At 40.7% G+C, this 16799-nt stretch overlaps 1 protein-coding gene across 1 annotated transcript in view; it reads left to right on the top strand.

Moving 5' to 3' along the window:
- TENM4 (teneurin transmembrane protein 4) overlaps positions 1 to 16799 on the top strand; it is a gene marked incomplete at both ends in the record, with an annotated part of 343507 nt that overhangs the window by 124228 nt on the left and 202480 nt on the right. The window contains 3 exon segments of the mRNA XM_079539492.1: positions 6972 to 7224; positions 12394 to 12492; positions 14488 to 14723. Coding sequence (XP_079395618.1) covers positions 6972 to 7224; positions 12394 to 12492; positions 14488 to 14723 — 588 coding nt within the window.

Raw genomic sequence — 16799 nt, 5'->3', positions numbered from 1 at the left:
TCATCCAGGTGGCAGAAGCATCGCCTAATCCCCAGTCACAGAGTACACAGTCAGTACCCTCACTGACTGCAGATGAGTTTTAGGGTTTATGTAGCATACACTTACACATAAAAAGCACGGGGAACTGAATACACTTCAATAAAGGTACACATATTCAGAAATACCTTCTGCATCAATTCTTTCAGAAAGAGGGAGCAGCAAGTTCCCAGCTGCACGGTGGGTTCTGGTTACAGGCACAGCTGATTAGAAGCATTTGTTGGCTGTAATTTGACAAGTGGAGCAGCTCAGGTTCAGGGAACACACACTCTCTCATTCAAGCCAATGGATTTTCTTGCCTTGTATGCTTGTATGCTGCCTTGTAGCAGCTTGTATGCCTAGACCAGAATCGTGGAATCACAGAATGGTTTGTTTTGGAAGGGACCTTGAAGATCATCTAGTTTCACCTCCCTGCTGTAGGCAGGGACACCTCTCTCTAGACCAGGTTGCTCACAGCCCCATCCTGCCTGGCCTTGAATGCTTGTGGGGAGGGGCATCCACATTTCTGGGCAACCTGTGCCAGTGTCTCACCACCCTTTAATGTAAAGAATTTCGTCCTAATATCTGGTCTAAAACTATTCTCTCCCAGTTTAAAGCCATTTTCCCTTGTCTTGTCACTACATGCCCTTATAAATGCTTGCAGTTGTGTGGTTTGAGCCTCCAAAATTTGCCACTGCATCCACATTATAGTATCAGTGTTGACAGAGCTGCTCCTTTTTTGTAATTCCAGCAGCAAAACCATCCAAGGTATCCAGAGCTGCAAGCAAATTTACTTAGATGTGCACTGTAGAAGGTACTTTCTCATGTTACAAGTAATTTATTTAAGAACTTAAACATGTTATCCAATTCTAACTAACTCATTTACACTCTGCCAGGCATTCTCTTGGTTTTGTTTTGTTTTTTTTACCTTGCCCTGTTTAAGGTAATGATTCTTCATAAACTGTCAGAGTCTGAATAGGAAGCTTCTGCCTTGTTTTTAGTGTCCTTTTATTAACTTCGATAATGGACACCATGGGTTAAAAGTCAGCAAAGCATCCTTTGACAGTGACATGGACCTTTTAAAAAGCATTACTTGCAGGGTGTACAATTCAATCAGATGCATACTAATGAAAGAACAACCACCCAGAGCTCTCGTTGACTGTGTAGAGCCAAAGCTTGACAGCCTAGCATCAAGTACAAAATTGATTTAAACCCCAAAAGTCAATATTTTGCTTTTGCAAAGGCACTTTGGCACTTGAGAGGAAAGTTTGCATGTACTGTACACATTAGATGGGAAAAATACTGAGAAGATGGCTTGTTTGGACTTGATTTTGTGCACCTGTTGTTTTCTATAAGCTGCAAAAGCAGCAAAGTGTTTATCCGTGCTGTTAGAGAGAAGCTTCAACTCGTTCTACATGTGCACATATCACATTAGGTGGGCCTGATTTTTGATGAAGGTAACTTGAATAAATGAAGTTACTGAAGCTGTGAGCCACGGCAATGATCCGATTCGGCTTCGACAGTGACATGGACCTTTTAAAAAGTGTTACTTTTTAAAAAGTAAAAAGCCCAGCTTGGAGAACCAGTACATATGTATAGCTGATTTTCAGCTCAAGGTGAAGACTGGGCTTTTCTCTGGTTGGAGTCCTTGGTGGAATAGCAGCTCCCTTTTGTGCTGTTACTTAAAATAAAACAGAGAAAAAAAATAAAGGTAGCTTTCCAACTGTTGTTTAGCTACTTCATGGAGATTATCCATCGCTTCCCTGTTTGCTTTTATGATTCATTTTGTTGCTTAGTATTTTGAAAACCAGCAGTGCAACATGTTGTCAGAGCAAAAGATAGATTTCACAGCAAGGTACTTGATGGTATCTCGATGGTGGGAGAAGCCAGTCTGAAGATCAATTCGGTGGATATTCATCTTAAGGAGAAATTCAGTCATTCAGAATCTAAGAGACCTTTGAATTGCACCACTGATTGCGGCTTTTAAATGTTAGGGAGGGAAAACTGACATCTACATGCAGCTCCATCATCTGGATACTGACGACCTGATTCACCTCTGTCTCCATTTTGGTGGCTTTATTTATAGACTGTCCCAGTCTATACAGAGCCTGGCGTCAGATGTTTCTTAGAGGAGGGAGTTTCCTACAAATTGCTGTTTAAACTCTCAGTGCCCCCTAAAAGGTGCTGGAGAAGACCTGCTTTGTTCTTTTATAGCCCACCTGATGTCAGGAGGTCCATCTGCTTAACAAGTGGAAGCCCCCTAGTTCCCATCACCAATGGCACCCAAAGGAACAGAGAGTCTGCGGGGGTATTTTCAGCTGGCTGATGGTGTGAGGGTTGTGAGCCCTCATGTGCAGCTGGTTGAGGTCCTGGAGCCAGAGCAAGGCTCTTAGCTTTCCTGGCTGTCAAATGCAGAAGTGAATTACTTTTGAACAGATTATTTCCTCTGCAGTGAGGGATTTCTGCGTGGGTACGAGCACTGCTGTCCAAAGTCACGCTGCCACGGTAGTCATCACAGCTACTACTGTGCAGTCTGAGTTCAAGGGAGGAACAAGTGATTCATCCTGCCTGTTTTTATCCACAGCGAGTAAGGAGAAATATTTCCTCTGTCTAACCCAGACACTGGTCAGGCATCAGGCCATCAGAATACAGCAGACATATGAATGACAAATGTGTGGAGGCACCGAGCAAGCTGGGAAAACAATAATAAAAAAAAGATGAGTGAGTGCATTTTTAACTTTGAGGTTAGCACATTTGTCCTGAACACCATCCCAAAACCTAATGAATCAAAAAGTGTAATCGTTACATAGACTAATTTCACAGCATTGCTCATTGAAGAATAGGGAAAAGAAAAGGAACGAGAAATTCAGAGCTTTTATTCAAATTTTGTCATATTAGCTCCTCACTGGCAATCTTTTTATGGTTCACATTTATTCACTTCTTCATTCACACATTTCTCTCTAATATTTGCCAAGTACAAGCTTCATTAACTGAATTATCTTTCAGTCCTGCTTCATCTGTGGTTACCAAGCCAGTGTTAGTCAATGGCATTTTAATGTCAAGAAACAAACAAAAAAGCAACACAAGAGCAACTTGATTTTTTTGGGTGTTTTTTCGCAGTCAGGATTTCAGTGTTACATTTGAATGCTGACATATTTCATATGAGACACACTTTGAAGAGCCATTAGAGAAAACTAACCTTACAGGGATATGAATGAAACTCTAAGCTATTTAGACTTCCACAGTGCCTAGCTATCTTCTAGAAATACTGAACTTCAGCACTGGGATCCTACGTCACTGGCACCTGGCATCCAAGGCTGTGGGAACTCCTGTGCTGCTGATGGACAGTGGGCGTGCTGGTGATGGGTTGATGGTTGGATTAGATGATCTCAGTGGTCTTTTCCAACCTTCGTGATTCCATGATCCTAAGATCTCTTCTGCTGTCCCTTCAAGTCCAGAATCGCTTCGTAGGCTGTGTTCCATAGACTCTGGGAACAGTTAGAAATTTGAAGACTGTTATTTTCTGGGGTGTTTTGTTATTCCTCAGTGCTCTGTTAGCTTACCTGGTCCTTCTGAAAAGAGGAACTGATAAAATCCAAGGGGTTTTTTTTTTGGAAACCTTCAGCAAGGAGGAAAATGTTCATGAGTAAAGCAGAATAACCTCCAAGAAATCATAGTTAGCCATCTCATAACTGATTTTAAAATGTTGTGAGAAATGTAATATATTGTGTGCAGAGGCCACAAGGTCTGGCTCCTCTAAAAAGTCCTCTGAATTTCTGCAATTATTTGTCCCAACAGTGGTTTGCTTTTAAATGCAGAAAGCTCACTGTGACTTCCCCTCTGTCCCTCCTATGTAAAGGGATCTGTAAAAATTCAGTTCTGCCTAAGTAGCTGTAACTACAGAGTGTTTGTATATAACATGCAGCAGGACAATCTGAGTGTCTGCCCAGTGTTTAAGATACAGGCACATACAAAATGTAAGAGAGCCACTGCTGCCAGCATTAAGGTTCTGCTTCCCATGGGGCCAAACGTCCACACTTCACCATCACTCAGAAATTGTGGAAGAAGTTAAAGAGAGCATATTCAAATAAAGGGACAGTTGCAGTTTTGGGAAATCAAGAACGAATTCACTTCATGGGTTTCCATATCTTTTGCAAATCCTCTAGGACTTCTGTTACCACAGAGGGTAAGACCCTCAGTAGTTTTGTTGCATCAAGAAAATCCTGCAGAGCTGCAGTAATTGTCAGTAGGAAGATTTTATAGCTTGTGCTTTCACCTGCACCTTTTTTTCTAATGTTCCTCCACTTGAGAAGAGGAAAATAAAGGATCATAAGGCAAGGGAGATAGCTGCTAATCCCAGTCAAGGTATATTAAATGCAGCAATGTTCAGACGTGACGAAAGTGTTCAGAATTTGTACATGAATAAAATTAAGAACATTCTGGGAGGAAAAGCTACCTACATGTCAGGAAAAGAAATATAAGCAATAAAATCATACGAAAAATCACACGGGCCAGAGTAGGATAAATGTGCTGTCTTTACTTAGCAATGAAATCACGGAGGGTATGCAAATAGAGCACGAAAATGACACATTTTAGTTGATTCAAAAGCATTATCCATAATAGCATCTGCAATGTGTCTGCAGTAATAGTGAGTAAATTGGAATTTACATAACTGGTCTTTGGTGGCAGGCTCTGGCGCAGTCTGAGAGTGGGGCTTCTGGAGGAAAAGACAAATGCTAGGAGGAGGACATCCCAGAATACCTGACACTTAGTCAGAAGTTCACCTGTTTGCCTCTCTTGTTTTCTCAGAGGGTTCATCTCAGGTATTGTCTGTAACAGAAACATGGATAGCTCAACTTGGGAAACTTTGGGATGCTGCTCCTTTTTAGACTTTGAGGCTTTTTTTTTCTGGGATGAATTAAATTCTTGGGAATGGATAGATGGATGAACAGTCCTAGAAACTGAAAATCTGTAATCTTCCCCTGTTGTTTTTACTGTCTCTCTGCTCATTAAGTTTCATTTAATCAGTAGTTCCAAATAATGTCCAGTGCAAGGGCAGCTGGATGTCTCCACTCAGATGGTGCTGCAGAACTGATGGAATCTGCTTTGGTTCTGGCATTCCTCATCTATAGCAGCCATGGTTGCTACTCACCCTTCCCATTAGCTTGTTCAACAAGAGTTGGCCTTACAATGGAGTCCAGAATAGCATTTTTAATTCTGGGTGTACTATGGGGAGTTGGACCTGAGATTCCTGGGGAGAAATTATCTACCCAAATGCAAATTAATGGCACAGACTTCTTTTTGAGCTGATTATTGTCTGTTGCATTAAAGTATAGTAGAGACAACAGTACTTTTAATGTGAACTTAACCTTCTTCAGATTATAAGGTAAAATGAACCCTAAAAGCACTAATTCTTATGTAATATATAACCCAGTTCCAATGTCCAACTTAAAAAGGCCAAACAGAGATGCATATTCTACATGTAGATACAGTTAGGAAGGTGGTGGAGTGGAGTCACTATCCATGGAGGTGTTCCAGAACCATGGAGATGTGGCACTGAGGGATGTGGGCAGTGGGCATGATGGGTTGGGTTGGACTTGGTGATCTTAGTGGTCTTTTCCAGTCTTAATGATTCTAAGCAGACAACAGGCACCTTCATAACTAATATTTCCCACTGTTTTGCTACATCACCTCAACCACCCTACAATTTTGGAATAATTAACTACAATTATTAATGAGATTGTTTGAGTTAACATAGGGTGACCAAGGAAAGGATGGGAAACATCTTTAAATTTAATCTTGTGTCTAAACATCCAAGAGGCAGGGATTTGTAAAAGCTTCCCTTGTTCTTTGCCTGAATCCAGGTCCTAATCCAAATGACAAAAGTGTCATTAAATGTCCTGGTAATTTTGTCACCATTCACTGTAACTTATGACACTGTACACTGATTCCTGAGCTCTCTGATTAGAGAGTAAATGAGTGTTAGTTTTTCATGATACTAAAGTCTAGTTGGGAAGTATTAGATTGATACCTTTGTTTTTCAGGTAAGACATCAGATAACTCTTGTGGATTAACAACTTGCAAGCTGAAGTCTACTAAAATCAAAGAGGAATGTTTAATGGAGCCCGTATCAGTATTTTGAACTTCCAGTCTCCCTTAAGTTCCATCGAACATGTGAAAGTAGTTAGATACAAACTAAAAACACCAAGATAATCAGCACTATGTTGGTCTTTTCCTGTTTGCCTTCTTCAATCTACCTCCCTCAAACTCTTGGCTGACAAACAATGATATCTGGAGTTTTACTGAAAACAGCTACATCACCTTTCTTTACATCTTTCTTCGTAATGCTTTGCTTTATTTTCCTGACACCTCAGTTTTTACGCCACATGCATTTTTTACTCAGTGTGAGTACATCTCTAACAATACAGACTACTGCATTTTGTTAAATTGTGTAATCCTGACACAGTTTTATGGCTTTCTCTGAACTCAGTCTATGACTAAATGTGTTCTCAGTCTTCCTGTTGGCTTAACTGTTGAAACTTCTTGAGGAACACAGGCAGAACAAGCTTCACTGGGAGCTGTATATCTATCAGAAAATTGTTCTTAAGTGTTATTTCTCTAGGCTGGTTGTATTTTTCACGCTTTATCACAAATCAGTGTCACAGATAGACCACAGTTTGCAAGCTGCAATTGTGAGTTGGAGTTAGCCTGGCTGTCAGGATGGCCTTATTGCAGTCCTTTAAGCATTCATAACTTTCTTGCATGAAACCAAAATATTTCTCTAGTCAGCTAGTGGGTCAGTGCACGTGTCATTAGGACACCTGGAACAAGCACATGTTAGTTTAAGATATGTGGCATCCAAGCCGTCGTACACTTTGAAAGTGCCTGCACAGGAATGAGTGTAGCACGGAACTACTGACATCCTGAACCTTAACAAGATTTCACTTCTCTTTTAGATCATCCTCCAAATCTTCAAAATCATTCACGACTCCGAACTCCACCACCTCCAATATCACATGCTCACACCCCTAACCAACATCACGCAGCCTCCATCAATTCCCTGAACAGAGGGAACTTCACTCCACGCAGCAATCCAAGCCCAGCTCCCACGGACCACTCTCTGTCAGGGGAACAACCAGCCAGCACTCAAGAACCAGCCCACGCTCAGGACAACTGGTTACTGAACAGCAACATCCCGCTGGAAACCAGGTGGGCCATTCTCTTCAGTACTTTACAACAGATTGCGTGTGCTAAGGATGTGATGAAACGTCTATACCTCTGTGTAGGTAGCTGATCAGTTTGTGAGCAGGTGTTTGGATGATGTATTTTGAGCTGTGTTTATCCTTCTTCATGTCTTTTTATTTGGACTAGGAGAAGAGAACATTGCTCTTTTTTCATAAACTGAAAATACTGTCTTTTAATAACTGCTTGTAAGGCTATTTTCCTCATTTAAAATCAGAGTTAGGATCACAGATTTAAATGGTTTTGATTTTTTTTTCTTTTTTCTTTTTTCTTTTCTTTTTACTTTCCATATAATGCCTTCTCATCCTATATGTGGTAGGATAAATTAATATCCTACTTAAGAAACTGAAATTAGTCAACACATTGAAAAGACAGCCTTCTTCTAGCTGTCAAGCAGATGCTTTTGTAGTACACCTTTCAGAAAGGCTGATCTTAATTTACCTAATGAGGAGAGCTCAGCTGCTGCATTCTGCTGTCCTACAGCATTGTTCCAACAAGCGTCCAGTACCAGACAGCAGAGCATCAGTCAATTAATGATGTTTTCATTTAACTTCTAATTTTCCATCTTTGCGACATATCAAGGGTGTGGCAAGGTTGCACTGAGTTTTCTGGTTCATAACTTAATTTACAGGCTTTTTTGTCCAAACATGTAGATTCTGGAAAAGGGAGTTCTACTTCCTCAGCCTCAGTCTTCCCACCTGCCTGGGAGTGCATCTTTGAGTCGACCCTCTTGAAACTCTGTTTTCACGTTCTCCACAGGTTTTGCTTCACTGTTTCCTTTGTTGATGAAAAGCCATTGGAGATGCTGGAGCTATGAGCTCCTGTGCACGGTGTCTTTTTTCAGTCTAAAAAGAAATCTTCCAGGCCAAACATGGTGCGCTGACTTAGCTGCCTTTTTCCCCTTGTTAGTCTTGCCTTCTCAAACCAACCAGAAAGATTTTAGACAGCAAAAAAGATTTACTGACTGAAAACTGAGCCAGGGGCCAAATTTGTTGCTTCACTGCCTCTGGGAATCTCATTGAAATCTGTGTCTGTATCCTGAGACAAAATGTACCCAGTTTTGCCAGCTTCTGCATTAAAAATAGGTTTTAAAAATTAATATCTGTCGGTCTCTTAGAGAAGTAGCTGTGTCTGCTGGCTCCCTGAAACTTCCAAAACAGACCTCAGTCTAACATTTTATGGCATTTAAGGATAATTAATTTCTCTGAGACTGCTTAATTTAAAATACCCAACTAAGAAGCTGGCTCCGAAAGATTAAGACAAAATTATAAGCAAGTACTGCAAGTGTGATTTGGCAACAGTTTCAGTAATTAAATCGTCTTCCTAATTCTTGAGCATATAGGCACAAGCACTGACTTCTATGTATTGTTTTGTTTAAAAAAACTATTGCATTATAGAACACTTAGGGGCCAGTCCAAGAACCCTTACGTAAGTAGTGGTCTGTAATTCTGGAACACTGCATTTTCCTAAACCAGAAGTGACAGTTTCTTCAGAGAAGAGACATTATCCTGTTTGAAGAGTGCCAGGGCATCCTCATCTCTGACCGCAGTGTCTCAGAACACAACACCTAAGAACTGAGAAGGAATATCTCTGGAGGAGTGCCAGAGTTTAAGCTCTTACCTGAAAACGTCCTGCATCCAGTTGCCCAATTTTGGTAATGATCAAAGAGTGAGATGAAGAGGGAACTGTACCAGATTATAATTAGTACAGTAGTTTGCAGTGTACTTGGCTAGTATTTAATTGTTTCTATTAAACTGTAAATGAGTGTTTGCTTAAAGACAGGCCTCATTTTTCCCCACAAAATCATTGGGGATGAAGTACACAGTTCTTTCTGCAGGTTGGGTTGTCACATTGTTACTGTCAGTTCAACTGCACTTCTTACATCTACTTACTTGAGGAGTTCGATCTGCATCATTTAATGGTGAGAATGCCTCACGAATCACTCGTATTTGTAGCTGACCCAGAGTTTAATCATTTTATTAATTAGATAACAGATGCTTTGAAGACTGATGTGGTTTCTGACACTGAGCATGGGATGGCACAGTGTTGCCCAGTGTTCTAGAAGACAGTGAACGTGTTGGAAAAGCACGCCAAACAGCCAACATGCGCACTGACAGAACATGACTGACAGGCTTTTTTCCCTCACTGAACAAACATTAAAAAAAAAATAGAGTAACCTATGATTTTGTCGCAGTGCACTGCGTAGATGATTGGCAAATCTGTGACAAATCTCCACTCTGATAATCTGCTCTTCAAGCGTGCAGGGAACTTCCATTTCCTTTGGTAGAATTCTGTAGATGTAAAAGGCTTCAGATCTGTTTGGCAAACTTTCCCAGTTTGCCAGCCCAGTTTCACCTGTTCCATGGAGTCAACTTTCCCCACTGCAAAGACTTTTAGAACCAAAGAAATGACTTCCACTTAACAGAATAAAATGTCCAATATGTAAAAAATAAATCCTGACCAAGAGACATTAATCCAAGAATTAAGGCCTTTGAAGTATAGCAATAGGAGATTACTGTAATCTCATGTCAAAAATGGAATTGTATTTCTTTTGAATATTCCTTCTTTTTAAATTTCATATTGGTCAACACTGAGCAAACATGAAGGAAAAGCTCCGTCTCTTAAACAGAGATTGTCACAGGCTGTGAAACGTGCCTACAGTTCTAGATTTTTAAGCACCCTAGGGTTTGAGGAGGTTTGACTTTAACTGTTGGGGACTGTAAGCAGCATTCAGAACTGGAAAGTTTGAGTGGTTTGTCACTGCCTGGAAATTTCCAACATGTAACACAAAGGCAAGCAGAGATATGTCACACGAGTATGACTGCCATGACAAGCATATCCCATATACAAAAACTCTATATGTTGCAAGACGAAGAGCTTCTCCTCTTCTCCCCCTCCTCTTTTTTCATTTCCTTTCACTTCCTTTCCTCTGTTTTTCCTTCTTCCTCATTCTTTTCCTGTCTGCTCCCTTTTTTGTTGCTTTAAAAGCAATATATTATCAAGGTTGTGATGGGAAGATCTTTGCTCAGCAGTCACTCCTGACAGGTAAGTCAGTCCTCCCAATATTTATTCCTCGCTCTTCCTTCTTCTTAGGCATCCTTTCTGTTCCTCTACATTTGACCTTGCAGGGAGCAAATAAATGCCAACTAGATGGACGTCTGGTTGACAAACCTGCAACTTGCAGGAGACTTCCATTCCCAGAAAATTTCATGTGATAATTGTGTAAGGTCAGATTTTACTACTCAACTCACAGTGAGAAGGGAGAGTGGTTTGTAAACAGACAGCTTTTCACAAGTAATCTCCAAGGGAGGAGAATCTGCCCAGCCTTCAGCGAGGACAGTCCTGCATTAGTCGCATCAGTGACCAATCACCTCTCTTTTTCACATGTGCACATTATAAGATGATGCAACCCACTCACTCCTCTCCTGCTCTTTTGACACAAGTGAAATTCATGGAACCAACCTAACATGGATTTTAACTACTGATGAACTTCCATTGATCAGCGTTGCTAGATGCCTTGCCCCTTACCCATTAAATGCTTGGTGCATGCACATACGCTGCTTCTTTTTGCATTGAATTCAACATCCAACCTTTCCTGCATTCCTAGGGAATGTGAGGAAGCAGCAAACACTTGGGGATGGATTGATGTCTCAAATGCTATGGCACACAGCTCGTGCATGTCGATCCACTTTGCTCCAAAGCTGTGAATAGGAGTGACTTTACTTGCATTCAGATTAAGGAGTAGATCTGTGCTGGCAAAGAAGCCCGGAGGCCTTCAAAAGCAGTGAGTTGAACTAAGCAAGTACTGGCATTAGCAGTAGGAAGGAGGAGGAAGTAGAAATGGAAATGAAGGTTCAGGACATTTCATAAGAGACAGTATCAAGGTTTGTATAATGTGACAGGGCTGGTTTCCCTTGGTATAGTGTGTTACCTGAATCCAGTTTCTTTGACAGAAGAGTTCTCGTTTGAGTTCACATCATGTCACTTATATCCTGTAAGCGCTTAATCCTGCATAAGTGAGAAAGTGCCACAGTGCTGTTATGTTCCTTTTGCTAGTTTTGGCCAGGGAATTTATTCATGTTCAGACTTAGAATTTTGATGCTGAAAAAAGGCATGGGCAAAATCAGGACTGGTTTTTGGTTTTAAAAAAGATGGGAAGAATGTACTTTTGTCAGATTTTGAGAACCAAGACCAAAGGTGAGAAATACAAAATCTGTTCCCAGCTGTGCCTTTAACTTAATTCTTTATGTTCCTGCTATTCTCCTCAAAATGCATAAAACAGTTTAGCATATGTAGGTCAAAAAGTGACTCATCAAAGTACATGCTGGGAAGGCCAAATACTGCAAAATATTGCTATTGTGTGCAAAATCAAATGCAGGCTTTTTAATATTCAGGCCCTGTGTATCTTGCCTATGGCCTGTATTATCCAGATTATAGCCAAAACTCTGCTATTGGAATTTGGGTTCCAGTAAAACCTTTTTTCAACTTCAACCTGTTTATCGCTGATAAACTTTTTTGTTTGGAATATTCATACTGAGCAAGAAGTTCAGAAGTTAAAATAGAGATTTCAAAATGAAACTTCTAAATATCAAGCTCTCACTGTTCCAAAGTGGACAAATTAATCAGTTAGCAATTAAAAAGTTGTCAAATCCAAAACCGAAACAAGCAAACCAGCAAAAACGTAGCACAGGTTCATTTGAGATCCATGAGGATGTTGTACTTCCAGTTGTCGGCCACAATGAGAGAGATGCTGTGATGTGCCTTTTCACAGTAACAGGAGTATAACAAGGTTACAGCTGTGCTGGACTGACATCTATTTTTTAATCCAGCACTTCAGAAGTTTTCATGTGTCACTGGCAATAAATAATGTGAAATGAACAAAGGCTTCAACTCTTTTTATACATGCACATGGGTGTGTGTGTTTATATGTGTGTAAATGCATATATATGGTGCATATAAAGAGAAGGAAACATTCTTAAGGCTGTATATGTATATGTGTAGCATTTTATACATATAAATATATGGCTCTTCATTCTAATTCCATGCACAACTGCACTATAACCATTGTGGTTTATAAGATCACACTTCATATATGCATGACTCACTGGCTTCATTCATGTTTCCATATGTATGTAGAAACATAGCAAAGCAGACATTCCTAGAGACATTGCAGGACAACCTCATTGAGATGGACATTCTCACCTCCTCCCGACATGACGGTGCTTACAATGATGGGTATGTGACACTTATGTGGTCTTCCTGTTTACTGTACAGTTGTTATGATCCTTGCATGAAAGCATTTGGTCATATCAGTGATGTTTAAGGGCAACACCATTGCTGGCCTCTTCAAAAATGGCTTTGAAAAAATGAGGTTCTGAAGCAATGTGTCCTGTACGTATTAATGGTAGTTTCATTAATATGCTAATGAGCCACCGCATTCCATTTGTTTATTTCCTCTTGCTTTGAAAAAGTCATTTCATTAGTAAGAAGTACCTACAGCAATTTTGAATCCCATGCAAATTCAGAATAATTTCATTTTGGAAATGATCTTAAATCATTATTGTGCTAGCAGCCTGATATTCCATTGTTAAACTGGTACCTTATCTTACAAAAGGTTCAGTGTCTACTAGTAGTATCAAAACAACCCTTCGATTGATTTAAACACCCTTTCTGGCATTTCTACTTAACTTTTAATACTTAACTTTGAAGTTATAAACAGCTTTTAACATGACAGTGCCAAAAATGTCACTGTTACGTTGGCAGTTGTAAATTGGTGGCCATACTTAACCAAAGACCTAATTGGTGTTCTTGAACGCTGTAGGTACCTCTTTGCCTAGACCAGATGCATCTGTCTAAACAGATACTTTCTGAAACACAGAAGAGTATCTGAGTCCTTGTAAAAATGAGTGTTTTGATCTGGACCGTTAGTAGAAATAATTGATCTTTCTCTAACGGTCAGCAATCATGCTTTGAGTACCTATAAAACCAGGGCTGTAATAGTACAAACATCTACTTCAGAGAGTTATATGTCACCTTATCTTGCATGAATCAGTGGCTTTTCTGCATGGTGATGTTTTTGCATGTCATTTCCCCTGTGACTGCATAAGTGACTTCCAGGGGAAAAAAAAAAGAATCACATCCACTGGCTTGACTGACTCCCATGGATCCATGACTGGATTTGTGCTGGCTGCAAGTTTGGCCCTACAAACCATGGCAGAAGGTGCAAACTGCATGGGGACTGATCCTCAGTCCTCACATGTGACATCTTTATGTGACATCAGCATGATGAGATCATGGTCAGATCTGTTGGTCACATTTAGATCCCAGAACTGGAATGCCTTCTACTTCATGATGTCCCACCAGAGTTAGATTTCTCATTTAGGATTCCCATAAGCGAGCTCCCATTGGGACACTTCATTTCAGGAGCTCATGGACCACAGTAGTTTCTGTTTGCTTTGTCATAAGTCTCACAGAAAGTCTCAAGGTCCTGATAGGCTGGCTCTCAGGCTGCAGTCATAAAAAAGAGCAAAACGCGATGCCTCCCATTGTGTCACTGGACAGGAAACGCTGCTGCCATTGACAGTAATTCACACTTGTTAAAGTAGGCACCAAACTGAAATGCTCTGAACCACTTTCTGGAAGCAGGTGCCTGCCCCCACTGCCTTTACACAAGGCTTGAACTCTAGTTTGGTGTTTTCAGCCATCCCCTTGCCCATCCCCTTTAAATTTGCAACATGGAGACAGCGTCAACATTTCCCTTGTGACAATTTGGGTGCTGTGGAATGGCTTAAGCTCTCCTCCCTCATCTCCATTCAGCAATGCAGTATCAAAAACGCTCTCATGCAGTGATCAATCAATGAACTGGGGAACACTCTCCCTTCTTTAACTCAACTCATGCTCCCTTTCAGTTGGACACGTCCCTGGGAGCTGAGCAGGCCACCAGTCTGTCGTAGCTCTGCTTGAGGTCTCCATTTCACTCTAATGCCAGCTTTCCCACAGAAGGGACTCCTGCCCTTGACGAGTTCTCTGTGGCATTGTTGGCACTGTGACTTTTTTTGTGTTTGATTTGAATTTTATTCTTCTCTTTCATGCATGCCATCCGTGTCTTTAGCCAGCATTGTGTGGAACTGCTGCCCTCAGCCCGGCAGCCGTCGCCATCCTCTCACCTCACGTCCCTCTTTGTGTTGACTGTTGGGTGGAATCACTTGCTGTTGGTCTTTTTTCCCCCAGGCACTTCCTATTTAAACCTGGAGGCACTTCTCCCCTTTTTTGTACAACGTCGCCGGGATATCCCTTGACGTCCAGCACTGTGTACTCACCTCCCCCTAGGCCCCTTCCCAGAAGTACCTTCTCTAGGCCTGCCTTTAACCTGAAGAAACCCTATAAGTACTGTAACTGGAAATGTGCTGCCCTGAGTGCCATTGTCATCTCGGTCACGCTGGTGATCCTGCTGGCATATTTCATAGGTAAGTTTATTTCTGTTTTCTTTCTTTTTTTTTTTTTCTTCTTGCCTTTTTCTTCAACGTCACCCACAATGCTAATGTTTGGGAACAAGAGGTTTAAGCTGATGGTACGCAATAATGAGGAAATAAGGCCTCTGTTGGATGAGGATAGTATGGTAGGGAACAGTACTTAGCCTAACACATGCAGAAGAGTCTAGCAGAGCATAAGTCAGGTGTTGTGCTCCCATTCTGTGCTAGAGTGAGACAAACCCACCAGATGTTCCCAAAGCATTCAGCCAATCCGAATTAAAGCCAGCAGTAAGGTGCGTGTCCTAATCACGACTGCATCCAGGTCAGTGGGAATTCTTTGCCATGGATTAATGGTAGCAGGGTCAGAACCAAAGTCTGGACAGAAAAATGCCTTTCATAGCACATCCACTTAAGCAACTGTTTGGAAATTCACAGTGTAAACCTGAAGGAATAGGGAAGGACTGAGTCTCAGTTGTAATCCAATGAAGCCTTCCTCGACTACTGCAGATCGGAGAAAATCTGCTAATTCTGTAGAGCAACACTGTTTTCTTCTTCAGCTGTGCATGATCTGACTGTCTTTGGTTTATAAAGGTTGTCAGTGCTCCTTCCAAAATAACTTCAATGTTAAAAGCAAAAATTGTATTTTGCCCTCTGTAAATTTGAGGTGTTAACATTAGTTTTCCTCAGCCAGGCTTGATATTTATATTATAAATGTCTTAGAAAGGTCCACTCCTACCCTCCCATTTTAAGCTGTCAGCGGTGCAAACTGTAGTTGTCAGATATGTACAGATGTGGTCATAGGTAAGAATGCTGATGTCTCGTGGCAAAATGAGTCCTTTTGATTTCACAGTGAAGTCCTGTACGCTAATGATCTATAAAGGGTTGCAGTTAGAATTACAAATCTTAGCCTGGATCGAAAGATTTTTACTTTCATTTCACAGCAGTATAATTAGCACCACCACAAAGGATTGCTTTTACTGTGCTCCTTTCATGTGCACGTCTTTAATGACTGATATTTCTCCACTTCTGCCTTGTATCATACTTTGGTCACTTTCATGCCTCCTGTAAGAGGAGCAGGAATGATTAATTAACCAACATTAAATCAGCAGTTAGTTTGATGGAATATGCAGTCAATTTTCATCATTTGCTACGTACGTTTGGACTTGCCTTTCTCATTTGTCTGGTATTCTCCTTATGCCCTGAATGTGGACATTATCTCAGTGTGTCAGAGGAGTATCATTATAACTCAGGATAGCAGAGCCTGTTAGTTCTGATGTGCCATTTGATAGACGAAGAAGACTTTGGTGGCTTTGTGCTTGGTATTCTCCTGCACAAAACCCTTTCAAAGTTCTGAAAAGATCGGGCTTCTTTTTTAGGATCACAGTGGAGATGGTGGACAGGTAGGTCCATTGAGTGCTCTCCCATCCTGTTATCTCCATTCAGGTGAATTCTGCAGCACCTGCCAGGCTCTGTGGCTGACTGGGAAGGTGCCAGCAGCGTTGATCAGGTTGAACTGCTGTAATTGTGGGTCATAATTGCTAATTTCTAAAGGAACTATCAATTATTAAAAATCAAATTTGATGGTTCAGCTCAGCATAAACATATTTAACAAAGATTGTCTCTACCAGACCCAGTGTTCTAATCAACAAGCAAAAAGGCAGATATTTAATTAGATTTTGATGAAAAATTGTGTTTAATTTCAAGTATAATCAATTATTAATTACTGTAATGAGTGACTCTGGTGGGGTTTACTAATTAACTCATTTAAAAATTATGAATAACCTTTTCATTTGTAATTATTTTTTACATCCTGTCAAGTTGCAGATGAGAATTGTATCACCTAGCCCAAAGAAGAATTGTGGAGTCAAAATGTTTGTGCTTTCATTAAGTTAAGCTGAGGCTTTCAGCACTCTGATAAAAACCACACTGTTATTTACCAAACCTGATCTGTTTGCAAAGCAAGCGGTTGTTTTTCCTCTAGTTTTCTTTTCCCCTGTTTTTGTGTAGTTGCATTTTATTACAAATACTTTTCCTCATTTAAGCAAATTTAAGCAGTATTCTGCTCCTTGT

This window comes from Tetrao urogallus (genome assembly GCF_951394365.1).
Source record: "Tetrao urogallus genome assembly, chromosome: 1".
Taxonomy (NCBI): Eukaryota; Metazoa; Chordata; class Aves; order Galliformes; family Phasianidae; genus Tetrao; species Tetrao urogallus.
This window is presented reverse-complemented; position numbering and strand designations above follow the sequence as displayed.